Raw genomic sequence first — 15,470 nt, forward strand, 5'->3', positions numbered from 1 at the left:
TATGGTGCTTAAATCAGGACAAAAACGAATATCTGAAAAGAGAGTGGATTAGTCAAGCAAAGAATGGGCGTTAACTTCCGAGTGTTTCTAATCTAATTGTGTGTGTGTGTGTGTTTTTTTCTACCGTTTATGGAAAAAAGCTAGCCATTCAATTGGCGAGGGTGTGCTCGGGGGATAGGGAGTTGGACTTCCGTTCCACATCGCTTGTGTGTGGATTCTTCAACCCAGACTTAAGTTTCATGAGGGTCTCGTCCTGTCACCAATTGACTGGACGTGGGTTCTCTGTGGATTCCGCTTAAATTTAATAGGCATTAACTTTCAAGTGTTTCTAACCTAATTGTGTGCGTGTGTTTTTATCGTTTACGGGAAAAGGTCAAGCAAAGAAGATTGAAGAAGATGGATCAGTCAACCGAGCAGAAATGGTGGCCATGATTGACTCAACACTATGATCCCAGGTGGTTAATTGGAAAGAAGGGTTGGGTGAGTCTGGCACTAAAGTACTAACTAGTCAAAATCTTGGAATTCAAGTTTCAACGATCCTACCATCTGTGTTTTCCGAGATTGCTTTTTGCCTTGTAAGAACCAACCAAGAAAGGGACGCACAATATAAAGAAGGGTTAATCACATTTTATCTCCTTAAATAATATCACATTTCTTAGTTTACCCCCTAATCTTTAATTTTGCTCACTTAACCCCCTTTAGGACAAAATTATCCTTGCATTATTTTGACTTTTCATTTACCTTATTTTCCTTTCTTTCCTTTCTTTTTCTCTTTCTTCTTTATTTAATTATTCCTCTTTCCCACAAAAATTTTCATCTTAATGATTGAAATTAAAAAAGAGTAATTGCAGAGATCTATCTTCTCCTTAAATGATTAAAAAAAATTCAAATCACTTTCCCAAAATACAATTTTTTTAGCCTTTCAATTCTTTTAATTTTGGGTTTTCCTCTTTCCTTTCTAGTTTCTCATTTTATTCCCAAGAAAATATCTTAAGATGAAATTGTGACCTGATTAATAATCATCAATTGAAATTTGTGACACGTAGCATCATACAAAAAATCAAAATTAGTTTTTGATACCTTTTAAACCTTCACCCAGAAATATGCAATTACAAACTCAAAACAAAAATTTTCGTTGAAATGGAATTTCTATTGACAAGGATGAAAGAGAGAAGAAAGAGAAAAAGAAATAAAAGAAAGGAAAACAATTTCATCTTAATGAAAGAAAGCCGTGAAGAGTTGGTATTTTTATTAATGAAAACTTTTTTCGTAAATGGCCTGCTCTTTATGGCTTTCTTTCATTAAATGATCAAAATACCATACTTTTTTGTATTTATCACGAATTCACATATTGTGACTGTGAATTAAAAATTTTTCGAGATCGTATTTTCGTTAATTAGTCTTTTTTTTCGTACTATCGTTAGTTTGAATAAAAAATTTAGTTGCACGGTGTTTGGGAGCAACTTCTAAAGTAACTATATAATCCTAATAATTTTTATAATTGCTTAGCATATTTATGTCATAGGTATATATTGTTGGTATGTTACTATTAATTTTATTAGAAAATTATAGTTTCACAATTTTTTAAATGTAATAAAGCAGTGGCGAAACAATGCACAGTGAACGGAGGAATTGGAGGGGAAAAAAGGCTGCATCCGTATACGTCTTGTTTGGTTTATCTCCACGGGTGTTACCACTGCAACACAACGGTCCGTGAGTTGCTCATTTTACAAATACACGTATCATAGTCTGGGAGGCTGCCTACGATAGGAATGATCAAAGGCTTCCTACCATAAAGGTATCCACATATGGGCCCAAACACAGAAATCACTATCTAAAGCAAGTGCTCCTATTAAATACACATGAGCTGTAAAACAGTTGATGACAAATTCAGCACACCACAATCAATTAAACAAAACCAAGCCCAGTTTACATGGTCAATTTCGGTTCCCTTTTCTACTCTCTAACGTCCGTTACTCTCACCAAAAGCCCGTCGTTGCTCCTGGCCCGGTGTTCCAGATAAAATCGTGCAACGATAACATAGATCAGAAACGTCTGAAGAGAAGAGAAAAAAAAAGAAAAAGCAGTCAGGAACTTTAAGTCGTTGATCTCAATTACTTAGCGCTGCCACTAATCTACCAAATCACAACTATAAAAACAATAATATACGAACCAGCCCTGGTAATCTTCCGAACGCCTTAGGTGGAAGTGCACGACCTTCATAGATGAACAAAACGAACAGAAGACAAAAATGAACTACCCCGGTTGACATAAGCGCCCATGCTAAACCCCATAGTACTTTTGTGTGCAGTGCAGTGGTTGCGTCATCCTGGGTCGAGCCAGAATCGTTGTATTATACAGGTATACGATGACTACTTACTAACTTAAGAGTTCTAAGTTTCAATCATTAATAAAAAAATCTCATCATAATTTTAAATAAACTTTCTAATACCAGTTTGAGATAAGTTTTTTTAAGTAAAACAGTACATTAGTGCCATAGATTACTAAGTTTTGATCATTAATTAAATTAACTATGTTAGTAATAAAAATTACTATTTATCTATGAAATCTTACTATTACTTGAACTAAACTTACTATTTAAAAAGTAAGTTTTTGGGATATAAAGTAGCAATTTATTCCTTTCAAAAGTAAGTTTCATATTTATTTCAATTTACTTTTAGAGACATAAAAGTTACTAATTTATTATGTTAACTTACTATTTTAGATGAGAAACTTACTTTCTTGTCTTTAGACATTATTCTATTTAGGTGAATATGTCCAACAGACAATCAAATGATCACTAGAAGCATGATATTATATACTGTTTAATTACTGTACCTATCCCATTTTCCTACACTGATAACTGATTAGTGTGCAACAGTTTGCACCTTTCAAATTAGTTTCAATCGCTTACACGGATTCATAAATAAGGTGATTGCAAATGGCAAATTCAAGCTTATTTCTAATTACAATATTCTCACAAACATTTCCTCCTCTTTAGAAGTTATACCTTCTAAACGAAACATGTTTATTTAGTGGACTACACTAAGGGATATATTTAAATATCGAACCAAGGATTAATTGAAATATTTCCTTGAAAAGTTTGATACTTTGATATCACCAAATAACTGATATAATAATCATATTTTTTTTAATACATGTATGCATGTAGCTTCTAGAGTTGTCTTTAAAAAAATGCATTGGCAGTGATCTTGGTATATATAGTTTATGGGCGAATGATATTAGCATTCTGAAAAAAGAACTCTAAGCACTTAACCCTTATTTATTATTGTTTAAAATGATATAAACACCCATAATTTAAATTTTCTAATAATTTGGATGTCTAAATTACCCTTTAAGGCATAATTTAGTGATTATTTTTCTTTGCTTTGATGGAGACTTCAACATGGTTGACTATCTTAATTTTTTAATTAAAAAAATTTTAACATCCTTTAAAGTTGTAAAAGCCCACCTGAAAAGTATTAAACAAACTTAAAAGTAATAGACGACTCCAAATCACAAAATCTAGTACTTCATTCAAGGACTGTCAAACAACTCGTATAAATTTGGCATTTTAAAAATCATTATTGTTATTAGGAATTTTCTTTACTATTAGCTGTACATTCGTTTAAAATTTATTTAAACATAGGAAAAATTAAGTGAATTGAATAGACAAAAAGTTATTGATGAATACATAGATGAACAATTTTGTCTCTTAGAATATTTGATAAATTTTTGTCTCATATAGCATCTTTTGTACTTCATTCAAAGACGGGTATACATTATACTCATATAGTCTCTTCTTTCTGTGTTATTACTGTATTGTTTTGAATAAGAGACGAGTTAAATTGAGCAAAAATAACAAGTGAAAAATAAAAGAAGAATAAAGGCAGCAACTCGTCATCATTGTTTCTTTTACACTCAACATTACACTCACTGATTCTTTTTTTTGGCCCATTCCCTAAAGGGTACGAGATTACCGGTGCAGATATTGTGGGTTGTTTGGCTGCTTGACTATGATGATAATTGATAACATTGTCGTCTTGCCTTTGAAAGGAAATAAAGTTGCTATATTTTACAAATTAAGCCATAATGAAGTCTACTTCTTAGACCTTTACTATTATTTCCCCTCTAAGGTACAAACTAGAAATGGTTTACGGACAAAGTTAATTGCCTTGTTTATTGGTGAAACTCTTTATAGTAAAATAAAGAAACCAATGGCACGCCAAGTATGCCAAAAACATTACTGGTCCTGCTGAGGTCTTTTGTTATGGATCAAGAACACTTTTATTGTTCACTTTGCTTCTAAAGAAACAAAATACTTTTTTGGTGACATAGTATCAGAACGCAAAGACGCTTATATTTGTACGTGCTAATATATAAAGGGAAAACAAGGTCGACTTGAATTACTCTTGTCTATATACGACTCGAAACCCTGGCATCATGCAGTATACGACTTGAATTACTCCTGCCTATAGCGAAGATGCAAAAAGAACCCCAGATGAAGACAGCAGCACCGCCATTTAGGTGGATCATAGCCATGACTCCAGGACAGTCAATCTTGAACGATACAAGGATATATTCTTACATACTTTACTCGTATAAAGTACCTTTTTTTTAAAAAGAAAAAATATATGTTAATGGAAGTAGTGGCACGACTGTAGTTAATCATGGCCTTGCCAACCCCATAAATATTTGTTTATATTACTTAAGAAAGAAAAAATTTATTACTTAAACAAAGAGTTTAACTGTCTGATGGCTCGGACTCTCATTCTCTAGAGCTTCAAGTCCTCCAGTTGCTTTTATTATATCTTCATGTGGTTGCGCTGGGGAATGGGGTCTGGACGACTACCACACAAAGGGGTTGTGTGGGGCTCGATCATTGACTAATATACACAGAGAATACAAAAGTTCTACCAAAATTAATCTATTAAAACGAGAAAAAACTGAACAAGGAGAGATTCAACTCGCTGACCATTCTAATACTAATTGTGATTTGGTAACCATTGAGCTAGGGATCTGTTACTTGCCGGGAGGGGGCGGGGAGGAGGAGAGGAAGAATGGAAAAAAAGATTAAAAAAGAAACTCCACAGTCGCTAGTCAGACTCCATGCCCCTGCTTTAACGAATGAATGCAGATAGAGGATAGAGGGTTCTATCTTTCATTTTTTCAAGAGGTACGTGAAGGACGACATCGTCAAGCATGTGGCGGGGATCGTGAAAAGAGACATTACATCTAGGGCAAATCTCCCTTTCTCATATTTTAAGTGAATAATGGACATCAAAACGTGAAAGAAGCAAATATGTAAAGGAGTTTGATGAGTCACAAAAGCGACATTTCCATTGTTGGGATGATAAAGTAGACGAACTTGAATCTTGGACGACCTTTCTTCTTGGTCTTTGAACGTATATCATTTGCTGATGATTGACACCTGTCTTACCTGGTGCTCGAAGGAATAAAAATTTCAGTATTTTAGTCTAATCCTCTGATTTTGGATGCTCTTAATCCCATAAACTCATCATGATTTCCAGTAAGGACGAATCTCATTGGTTTGCAAACAACGTCGTTCACGTGGACTTAGCCAATCAGCGACCAGGTTTTCAGACAACTAGGACGAACTTTACTGTGATTGTCTGCGTAGGCTCCGAACTTCCAAGCACTCGATCCATTTTAATCAAAGATGTGTGAAGCCTGTTTTATCAGTGTTCCTGAGTAAGTAATCCGGCCCCTTTTGGCCAGGAGGGCAAATATTCAAATCTAAGCAGCTTTGCACCGGGGATTGTTTCCCATTGGATGAGGAATGATGAAGGCGTGCCAAGAGTTCTCTCGATTGGCGAATGGTGACCTGTGATTTTTATTTTTTTTTCACGTGTTTGTCGGATTCTTGATTGCTGACATGTCTAATTGAGTAAACTACGGAGGATTTGACGATTAAAATAACCAGTCTTCTTCACACACACACATATGTATGTATAAATTCTGCAAGGGAAAAAACATACTACAATATATAGATGTACTACATTTGATAGGGTCCAAGTTGCAATACTGAACTTTGGGACTTATAATTTAGTTTCCTTTCATTATTGCGAAAAGGTTGTTTGAAAGAAATTTAGGGCATACCACAAATAAGCTATATTAGATTAGTAGAGAACTAGAGATAGTTTCAACTAAAGCACTGTCTCAGTTAGATTATAAACGAACTGAGTCGACTCGAGTTTTGAATTTATCGAGCCGAGATGGAATTGTTAATGTACGAGCTCAAGCTCTCGAGCTCACTGAACCAAAAAATGAAAATCGAGCTCAACTCGATTTTGGAAAAGGAAAGTTCGAACTCGACTCATTTCTAGCTCACGATCTTGGTTCGATTTCTGGCTCATGAGCAGTTCGAGTTTCACTCAGCATTCTGGTTGGCGAGGAGCTTGATAATTTCACATCAATTCGAACTTTTCGAGTGCCTCGTCAAGCAATCAAATCTAACAAATGACTACTTGAGTTCGACTCATATATATTAATGCTCGGTTCGAGTTCGGTGTTGACCGTATTCGAGTCGAACTCTGACTTCAACTGCTCGCAAACAGTTTGAGTGGATTGCAGCCCTAGTCCTAGCATTGGCTTTAAGGGACTTTAATTGCATGAACTAAGAATTTCCTCCGTGAATTCCAACTAAAGCATCCGGTCCCATACCTTACTAGCTTACTGTGTGGGTGCAGCAAAAATCATAAGCTATTACTATTAGAATAAACAATGACGCAAAAGGGCCATGAACTGACACATAAAGATTAGAGTTATTGTGTAGGTACTCTTAAATTTAAGACTTTGCTCTGCTGTAGGAAAAAGCAAATTATGACTTAAATTTTTAGAATCTCCACACATTTGACCTTGTCGTTTGATATTGTTAGATGTCAAAAATATACATATGCAAGAAACCCTCCGAACATTATTGATAGGGTAGGCTCCGGTGACGCTTCATGATAAGCAAAACCTTTTTAGGGGGAAAATTCCAAAGCAAGAACTGAAGTTTCATAGTAAATTTTGGAGGAAAAAGAGATGTGAAGGAGAAGAGCTGTGCCAAATGAAAAATAACGAAAGAATAGAAATAGAGAATATGGATTACGTACATAAAAAGGGCATCACATGGCTTTTAATGTTTGGCTCACGTGAAAAGCCCCTAGAGTTGCCAAAAACCTCTATCATTGGCCAAAAGTTTTCATGGGAATTTAAGGTTTACAGTTACTTAAACGGGCGTTACGCTTTTCCTGTTTTAGAAATATTAAGGAAAGACTTGGATTCCCCACGCGTCAGTGACTGATACGGTGGCGGCGCAACCAAACGTGGTACTGCCATTACTAGAATACGAGAATAGAAAATTACGGATTCGTCCTCAGTGTGTTAAGTGTTCAAGTTTTAAACTGGTCACATTTCTAGAGTCTGTTTTGGAAACCAAACTCTTGCTATAGCCCTATCCACCATATTTGCTTATAAAAAAGGTCTTGACTTTGATATCTGGCAAATGAGCTTCTGAATAACCCTCTTCAGCAATCACAGCTATAAGCTCATCAAAGATCGAGCAGGCAAGTAAGCTTTTGATCACTCTCTTTCCTAGATTCGCGATTTGACCTAATATACATATATATCGTCTTTTTTTTTTTTTTCCTTTTCTGCTTTAAGATTCGCTTGATGAATTTGCTACGACGGTATATTTGTCAACTAGATCTAACAGTATCCTTTGATATTTAAGCTGAAGAGAACCCTCGATTTCTCTGACCAGGGAATATTATGGGAAGGGGGAAGATTGTGATCCGGAGGATCGATAACTCGACAAGCAGGCAAGTGACTTTCTCTAAGAGAAGAAATGGGCTGTTGAAGAAGGCCAAGGAGCTGGCTGTTCTCTGTGATGCAGAAGTTGGAGTTGTCATCTTCTCAAGCACTAGCAAGCTCTATGAATATGCAAACACCAGGTATGAAAGCAAGTTGTGATCGAGATTCGATTGTTAATTAGGGTTGTCTTTACTCAAATTTGGTATCTGTAGGCTGTGTTGTCTTTTTAAATCATCAAGTGTTGGGTAGATATTGCAAGAACTAGGTAATCCTCAACCAGATTATGCATACAAGAATTGTCTACGCCTTGTCAGCTCATCTCCAGTATGCATTAGATAGTAAACTTTTTTTAGCACATGCTAACGAAATTTTATATGCTTCCTTGGCGGTTGTTCAGAGATTGGAAAGAAAACAAGGCATCTCCATCTGTTCTCATCATTAAGGCATGAGAAGTGTTGCTGCTGCTTTGCGTTTAGCCATAGGATTCCTGAATAAGTTACAGATATACATTTTAGTATACTATTAACTTGGTGGTCCTATCACCTATGCTATAAGATGTTATAGATCCCGGACATAGGACTATATTTCTACATATCTTTATTAAAAAAAAAAAAAAAAACGACGTGCATTTACCACCTGATCATTGCAAAATCTTCAAGTTTTCCTAGGAAAGGTCTCTAAATCGTGTTTGTTTTCTAGCAATCGAGTGTGTCCTTTTCATACAGAAAGAAGGTTAAACATTTTACCTTCTCATCATAAGTAGCTATGTGAAAGCTATGGCTCCAGGATCACGGACAAGCTCAACTTTCTTTAGCAAGCAGAAGCTGAGTATAGAGACGTTGCTATTAACTCGGTATAATATTATAACTTATTCGGTTAATTATAATTGTACCATTGCTCAGGATTTGGATTAAATAGTTATAGAAATATTACATAGATATACAAAGTTTGAGCTGTGTGCATGTCATAAAGATATGGCGGTCAAGTCATTGTTTCTATATATGCGGCGGTTTGATACCTGATCTGCGATCAAAAATACTAATAAAAACATTACCCGGTTGCATTCATGCCAAATCAGAGTTTTTCCAAGATGAACATGGTTTTTGGATGTTTTGTCTTCCCTATTTCCCTCCCAAATGTTTACTGGAGATGCTTCTATTGCTTTTGCACTATTTAGTCCCTCAACTATAAATAATGTTATAAGTACACCTTTCTCATGTAACCTGGAGTGAATTGACTTCTTAAAGTTTATATTTCACAAACAAATAGGTTCTTAGTTACCACGAATGCAATTATAATGTGAGATGAACTTCCATGTAATTACGGAAAATATATATATGGACAATGGACTTTGTCCATGATATGATGTTGTAAATGACAAACACAATGCAATCAAGTATAAATCTAAGATGGAACACTAATAATCAACGAACTAATTACTACATTGTGAATTAGTTAAAAACTAAGTAGGTTCATGAATATTACCGGTTATGACAATCTCCTTGCACCTCGTTATGACACTAGCTTTGTTAATTTGTTTATCTATTTTTATCATATCTTGGTGATCAGGAAGGGGTTTTTACTATTTGGTTATGAAGATTTGCTTATCTTCCAGTTACCATTATGTTTTTTCCTTTACCGGGCAGCATGAAATCCGTCTTGGAACGTTACAGCAAAGCGAAAGAAGAGCGCCATCAACTCCTTAGTCCACTATCGGAGGTCAAGGTACATTTGTAATTATCATTTCATTACTAGTACTACCTTTTTTCTTTCTCTTATTTATGGTCGTGGACAGTTCTGGTAGAAACAAAAGGCTCTCTTGTTATTAAAGTATTTTTACACACAGTATTCGGAATCTGCCCGTCCAAGAGGAACGAACTATCTTTTAATGGAATTATGTCATGGAAAAAGGTGGTGGACCAGAGCTAGATTTCTGCACTCGCATTCAAGTGCCAATGATATTTCATTAGACAACTCACAAAATGAAGAACGAGAATGAGTACACATGAAAAGTGTAAAGCCCAAACACATATATGAAAAATATAGGATAACACAAAAGGGAAAAGAAAAAAAAGTCTAGTTTTGTGCCACAATAGAAGAAATCAAAATTTAGGAAAAATCATCTGTAGAATGCACTAGCAATGAATTCAGGGCTGGAACAGTTATCAATAAAAACTGTGTATTCTGAAGTATTGAATATAGGGATAATTTCAGAAACCTCCCCTGAGGTTTCTGACAATTTCAAACAGCTCCTCTCAGGTTTTAAAAATTACGCATACCTCCCTTAGAACATAGGTTTGGGTTTTACCTTGATGATGTAAGACCAAAAAGGTATATGAATATCCAAAATTGCCCTCATCTAATTTTCAAAATATGAATAATCATTAAAATTTTTTAAAAATCAAGAATACACTTGTGTACTACAAAATTATGATTTTTATTACTTAGCCAATGTTCTGATGTTTTCCATCCCATGGTTTTCTACACCCACTCAAATTTTCAAACTCTTATCATTTCTTCTTTTTTTCTATTAAAATTTATTTTGGATGCCAAAATCCACCATCATAATTCTTATCTTTATAATCTTTACCTCTCTATAGGTTTCTTCCATATATTGCCTACCAAACCGTCAATCATAAAACTCACAATCCTTACCTTTTCCCCACTTAAACAGCCAAGCCTCTCAATTACCAAAATTCTTCCTTTTTTGAGTGATAGAAGGTTATAATTTAATAGGCATGGGTAAAATAGTTTGGTCACAATATGGGGTCTGGCCAAGAAGAATTGTTTTCCTTTTTTTTGTTATCTTTTTTTATCAATGGCTTGTTTTTGGAAAAAATTATGAAGGTTATTATAGTCATTGTTTATCATCAAGGGAGGTAAGTGTAATATTGAAAACCTCAAGAAAGCTCAATGAAATTGTTAGAAACCTCAGGGGAGGTTTCTGAAATTATCCCTTAAATATACCCTTACACCTATATAATGTACATCTTAGATGTTTTTAGTTCAGTAACAAGTGTGTATATTGGAATTAAAAAAAAAAAAAAGAACAACACTGCTAAGCTACTAAAAAATTTATTTATTTGTTAAATTGAAGCATTTTAGAAAATAGGTATCAATGAAAAATTTTATTGCCATCCGGACCAGCTATTTGGCAAGCTTAGCAGTTAATTTTTGAACAATAAAATAAAGTCAATTGGATAAATAGAGATCCCCCAATCTTACTTAGACTTGTTTAATGTGGAATTAGAAGACTACACAATCTTACTTAGAGAATTTTCATTGTTCAAAAACCAACAATGAGGCCTGCCATAGTTGGTGTAGACTGTAATACAATTTCTTGGTCCCAATTGTACTTCCCAGTGTACAGCTCCAACCATTATGAGGCTATTGAATCATATCACATAATATCCAACCATCATGGTTCGCTTGAGTAATGTTCCCATGGAATTAGATTATTGGCCTTACTAATAGAAATTAAAATATAAAATAAAATGGTAAAGGAGAAAGCATTAAGAGGAGCTCCACAGCAACCATTCCGCCAGAACCATAAGCTAAACAACCATCGTCATTGGCACTTGTCATTGTGGTCGAGACAATAAAAAGAAATAATCCACTCACCAGAGTTGTGCCATAGAGCAAAATAACTCCTGATGGCACACCATATACGATATTGATTCCATTACAAGATAGTTCGTTTGTGTTGGTCGTACAGAATATCTAGAATGTGGAGGTATTTTATTAGTTGAAGGAGCAATCTTATTCAGTTCTATGCCTTCTGTCTATTGGCAACCATGATCAGCCAGAATGATGTACTTTAGTTAACATGTAAAAGGGCAAAACATGATGCAGTGATGAAGTTCATTCCACTGCGACCTAGGGCATCATGGATTCAAAGCATGAAAGCCAGTGGCCCTTCCTCTACCTCGCAATGGAATGAACTTCCTGCAAATGCCTTGCCCATCTTTGGTGTTACCATAGGTGCATCTGACTGGATGATCTGAAATAGATGGTAAATCGTACATTAATGTAGAATATTTACGGAGGTCAGTGATTGCAAACAAGTTTAGGACTGAGTACTCAATAGTGCGAAAGGATTAAAGCTGCAGGTACGGCAATATAGAACTAGAAAGATTGCAACTGCAACAAGGAAAATCACCAGATTGTCCTAGTAATCTGCTTGAAACTTGAAAATTGGTTTCTCCTGGAGTATTTTGTTTGATGGCTGAAGCCATAAAGGAAGCACGCATGGGAACTTCATGAGCTTTGGTGGGAAAACTTAATTATCAAAACTACATTATTTGAAAATTCAGAAAGCGGTCAACTACAAAAACTTTAAGCGTGTTGTCTCTACAACGGTTACCATGATAGTTTTAGTTTACCTGTTGAGTCTGGACAATCTTGACCAGCTCTGCCATGTTATTATCATTAGCATCACTTCTTGTTAATTTCTTTCTTCAAACATGACAGTCATATCTCTAATCTTTGTTATTTTCTTGGCTAGTTTTGGCAAAGGGAGGCAACAATCCTCCGGCAACAATTACACAACTTGCAGGAAATTCACAGGTAAAGTATTTGCCCAGAACATGCATTGTTTACACTATCCGAAAAGAAAAAAAAAAGACAAAAAAAAAAAGAATAGTCAAGAGGAGTACGGTCACTGACATGAAGTCATGATGTTAGAATTGTCACTGGAGGAGAATTTCTTATATTATGTATTGTCCCTTGTTAGGTGTCTTTCCTATTGGTCCCAATGTTAGCTTCATTTCTATAAGCATGAAGCCCATCACGACCATGAACACTGGGTACTGAAAAGAACATAAGCCAACTCACATGGAGAACTTCCATGACATGTCAAGATATACTAAACTTGGACATAATGATAACACGACAAAAGATTAAGATCTTGCAAAAGTATTACTGGATGTTTGGTTACGTGTTGGATTGTAATTAATCCAGGCATCTGGGGACTCCAAAGATTCGAACATCATTACTGCATGCCGTTCAGTATATGTAAGTTTGAAAACTGATTAATTTGACTGACGTTATTCTTTAAACAAGACAGGCAATTGATGGGAGAAGAACTGTATGGCCTGAGCGTTAAAGACCTACAAGGTCTAGAGAACCAACTTGAAATGAGTTTAAGGGGCATCCGTATGAAAAAGGTCAGACGTCAAACCTTGAAACAAAGCTGTATAAGTCTCTAACTCTAGCCAATTATACAAGTATATTGCTGATGCTGAAATGCTCCTAATTAAAGCTTCTGCTACATCATTTATCAACTTGGCAGGAACAAATACTGACTGATGAGATTCGGGAACTACATCGTAAGGTAAACATCAAATGCTTGCCAATTACCACATGTACTTATATGTTGCAAAATACAAGGCCGTCATAGAAGAGTTAGTGTCAAAAATTATAGAAGTTAATGAGCTTCCCTATAATGTACATTTTCAGGGCTGCCTCATTCATCAAGAAAACGCGGAACTTTATAAGAAGGTAAACTTCCATCAACAAGAAATTATCTCATTGCATAAGAAGGTACTATAATCATATTAGTTACACAATCTCATGCATCAAACAGTTTTAATCACGGGAACTAAATGTTTGAAGGAGCCTCTGTGTCTCAGGCTTATAGCACGAGTAATTCCAATGCCACACATGGGAATACCATAACTCCATATGGATTTGCAATTACTGAGGAGCAACATGCTCCAATCCATCTCCAACTTAGCCAGCCTGAGTCACAGAACTTCGTGACGTCAGAGGGAACCTCAGAATCAAGGTAAACTAGGTTGAAGTTTATCAAGTATTGTTCTTGTATGGAACAGCAAGCTGCAAATCTTGGCTTGAACACTCCTATGCAGGATCATGGACAAAAACCCGCTGGTCTAGGCAAATACACCACTTAGAAAGCCCTTGCATTCACGTCTAAGGAGAAAGAACTGAGCTTTATATTTCCAGTAAGGTAAATCTAGGGCTACGTAACAGAATTAACGATAACGACAGAGTGGTCCAAAATGAAAACCAACTTGAGATAAATTTGCACAATCCATATGGCAGGTGTCTTTGTTAATTCTCATTCATATTCTAGAGCCAATATCTCTCTCTTTCCCTTTTTTTTGGTTGGTTTGTTTGTCTGGTAAGTATTAGAGCCGATATCTGGAATTTGCTTTAACTTAAACTGTGTCTGAAAATTGATTTCTTGTATACATATCTGCAGATTCCTGATAACAATGAGATAAAGTAATCCGGCCAATCCAAGTTACTAAATTGGACAGGAGTCAAGATTTTCTTAAAAAGAATGGACCATAATGAAAAAGGGAGAAAACAAAAGAACCACAATGGAGATAATTCCCACAAATAACTTTCCTTTAAATTCATTAGTTGAAATTCCTCGTCGATGATTCCTAAATGAAGTCAATATAAATGCGTTCTCTTCTTGCAGGTAATTAAACAAAGGCAGTAAATTCTCATCGTATCACGAGTCAAGACCCAAAGGAGGCATGACCGGTTAGACTACATCAACCAACAAGAAAAATGCTAACAAATGATTTACAGAGCTTTCTTCAATTCTCTCGGGTTGTAATGTGTTTGCATTTCGCATGGTGCTTAACTGGTTATATAAACTCTTTATAAGGTTATCCACAAATACTAGTAACCAACGCTGCCTACTGTATTCAAGTGCAAGATTGCATATGCCTGACTGAACTTAATGTGAATATTTTGGTCGTGAAAGCTGAAAATTTAACGTCTTGGTAATTAGATGTATGTTAAAATGCACGATCGAGAAATTTTTTCACAGCCCAAAAGAATCAATATTCACATTAGTCCTTATTCAGCATAAGACTGTTACTTTTATAGAGCAGTGGAAAGAGCCAACTGGTGCGGTACGCTTCACATGATTTCAATCCCAACATCGTACCTCTTTTTTTTTTTTTTTAACTCTCATAGTGAAAAATAAAAACCACACAATTCGAGTTTGTGTATATGACGTATTACCGTCCAAGGAAAAAAAAAAGTGAAACCTGATTTGACGTCGTGGATCAAAAGGAGGGCTCGTGTATTACACATGAAGGGTTCATTCAGATTGTGGCCAATGATCGACTACCCAACCAAAGATGTTGTATGAGGCGAAAGAATACATTGGGAAAGCGTCAAGTACGAGTATTTAAGGTCTGACATAATATTATTCTTAAGCAAGTTTAGTCTTCTTTTTCCCTTGCGTGGCATCCCTCAAAATTTACATGCCAAAATCACCACCCTCACATGTACTGATGTTGGAAATTAACCAGTCTAAGATTTCATGGCAGACTACTTGCAGCAACTCAGCAATTGATTCCCCATTGACAAATGACAACCACCATAGCACAATACCGTTATACTGCAAAATTACTACTACTTAGAAACTAGTTTTATTAAGTTTATTGGTTTCCAGAAAATATCATATCCGGAAGCGACCAACATGCGTAGACAGGGTAGAGGGTGCTCGAATTCGTTAATTATAGTCAATCCAATGATGCCCCATTATACTCTTAAGTCCTTTGTATCTTTTCTCTCCAAGTCGTCTACCAAAGATATGGGATTTCTACCAATGATGCCCCACTCCCAGCCTTATAATTGGATGGCCCAACTCCATTCAACAGCAAGTC

The 15,470-nt window shown here is 35.6% G+C and overlaps 1 protein-coding gene across 2 annotated transcripts; it reads left to right on the forward strand.

Annotated features, from left to right (window-relative positions):
• Positions 1-7,776: 7,776 nt before the first annotated feature.
• On the forward strand, positions 7,777-14,319 carry LOC113763772 (MADS-box transcription factor 23-like). 2 transcript variants are annotated; one of them, XM_027307691.1, is made up of 8 exons: positions 7,777-7,958; positions 9,465-9,543; positions 12,323-12,384; positions 12,884-12,983; positions 13,109-13,150; positions 13,276-13,359; positions 13,449-13,603; positions 14,267-14,319. In XM_027307691.1, the coding sequence occupies exons 1-8, from the start codon at positions 7,777-7,779 to the stop codon at positions 14,268-14,270; spliced, it is 708 nt and encodes a 235-aa protein (XP_027163492.1). In that variant the 3' UTR covers positions 14,271-14,319. The 2 variants fall into 2 exon arrangements, with proteins under 2 accessions (XP_027163492.1, XP_027163493.1); XM_027307692.1 differs by lacking the exon at positions 14,267-14,319 and having other exon boundaries at positions 13,276-13,317; positions 13,449-13,607.
• Positions 14,320-15,470: the final 1,151 nt, after the last annotated feature.

This window comes from Coffea eugenioides, chromosome 2 (assembly GCF_003713205.1).
Source record: "Coffea eugenioides isolate CCC68of chromosome 2, Ceug_1.0, whole genome shotgun sequence".
NCBI lineage: Eukaryota > Viridiplantae > Streptophyta > Magnoliopsida > Gentianales > Rubiaceae > Coffea > Coffea eugenioides.

What these genes read in the sequence shown, in the direction of transcription:
- LOC113763772 (XM_027307691.1), top strand. Translation starts at nt 7,777, where the DNA reads ATGGGAAGGGGGAAGATTGTGATCCGGAGGATCGATAACTCGACAAGC. An exon ending in TTCGGGAACTACATCGTAAG is followed by an intron (nt 13,151 to 13,275) that starts GTAAACATCAAA and finishes GTACATTTTCAG; the next exon opens with GGCTGCCTCATTCATCAAGA. An exon ending in TTATCTCATTGCATAAGAAG is followed by an intron (nt 13,360 to 13,448) that starts GTACTATAATCA and finishes TCTGTGTCTCAG; the next exon opens with GCTTATAGCACGAGTAATTC.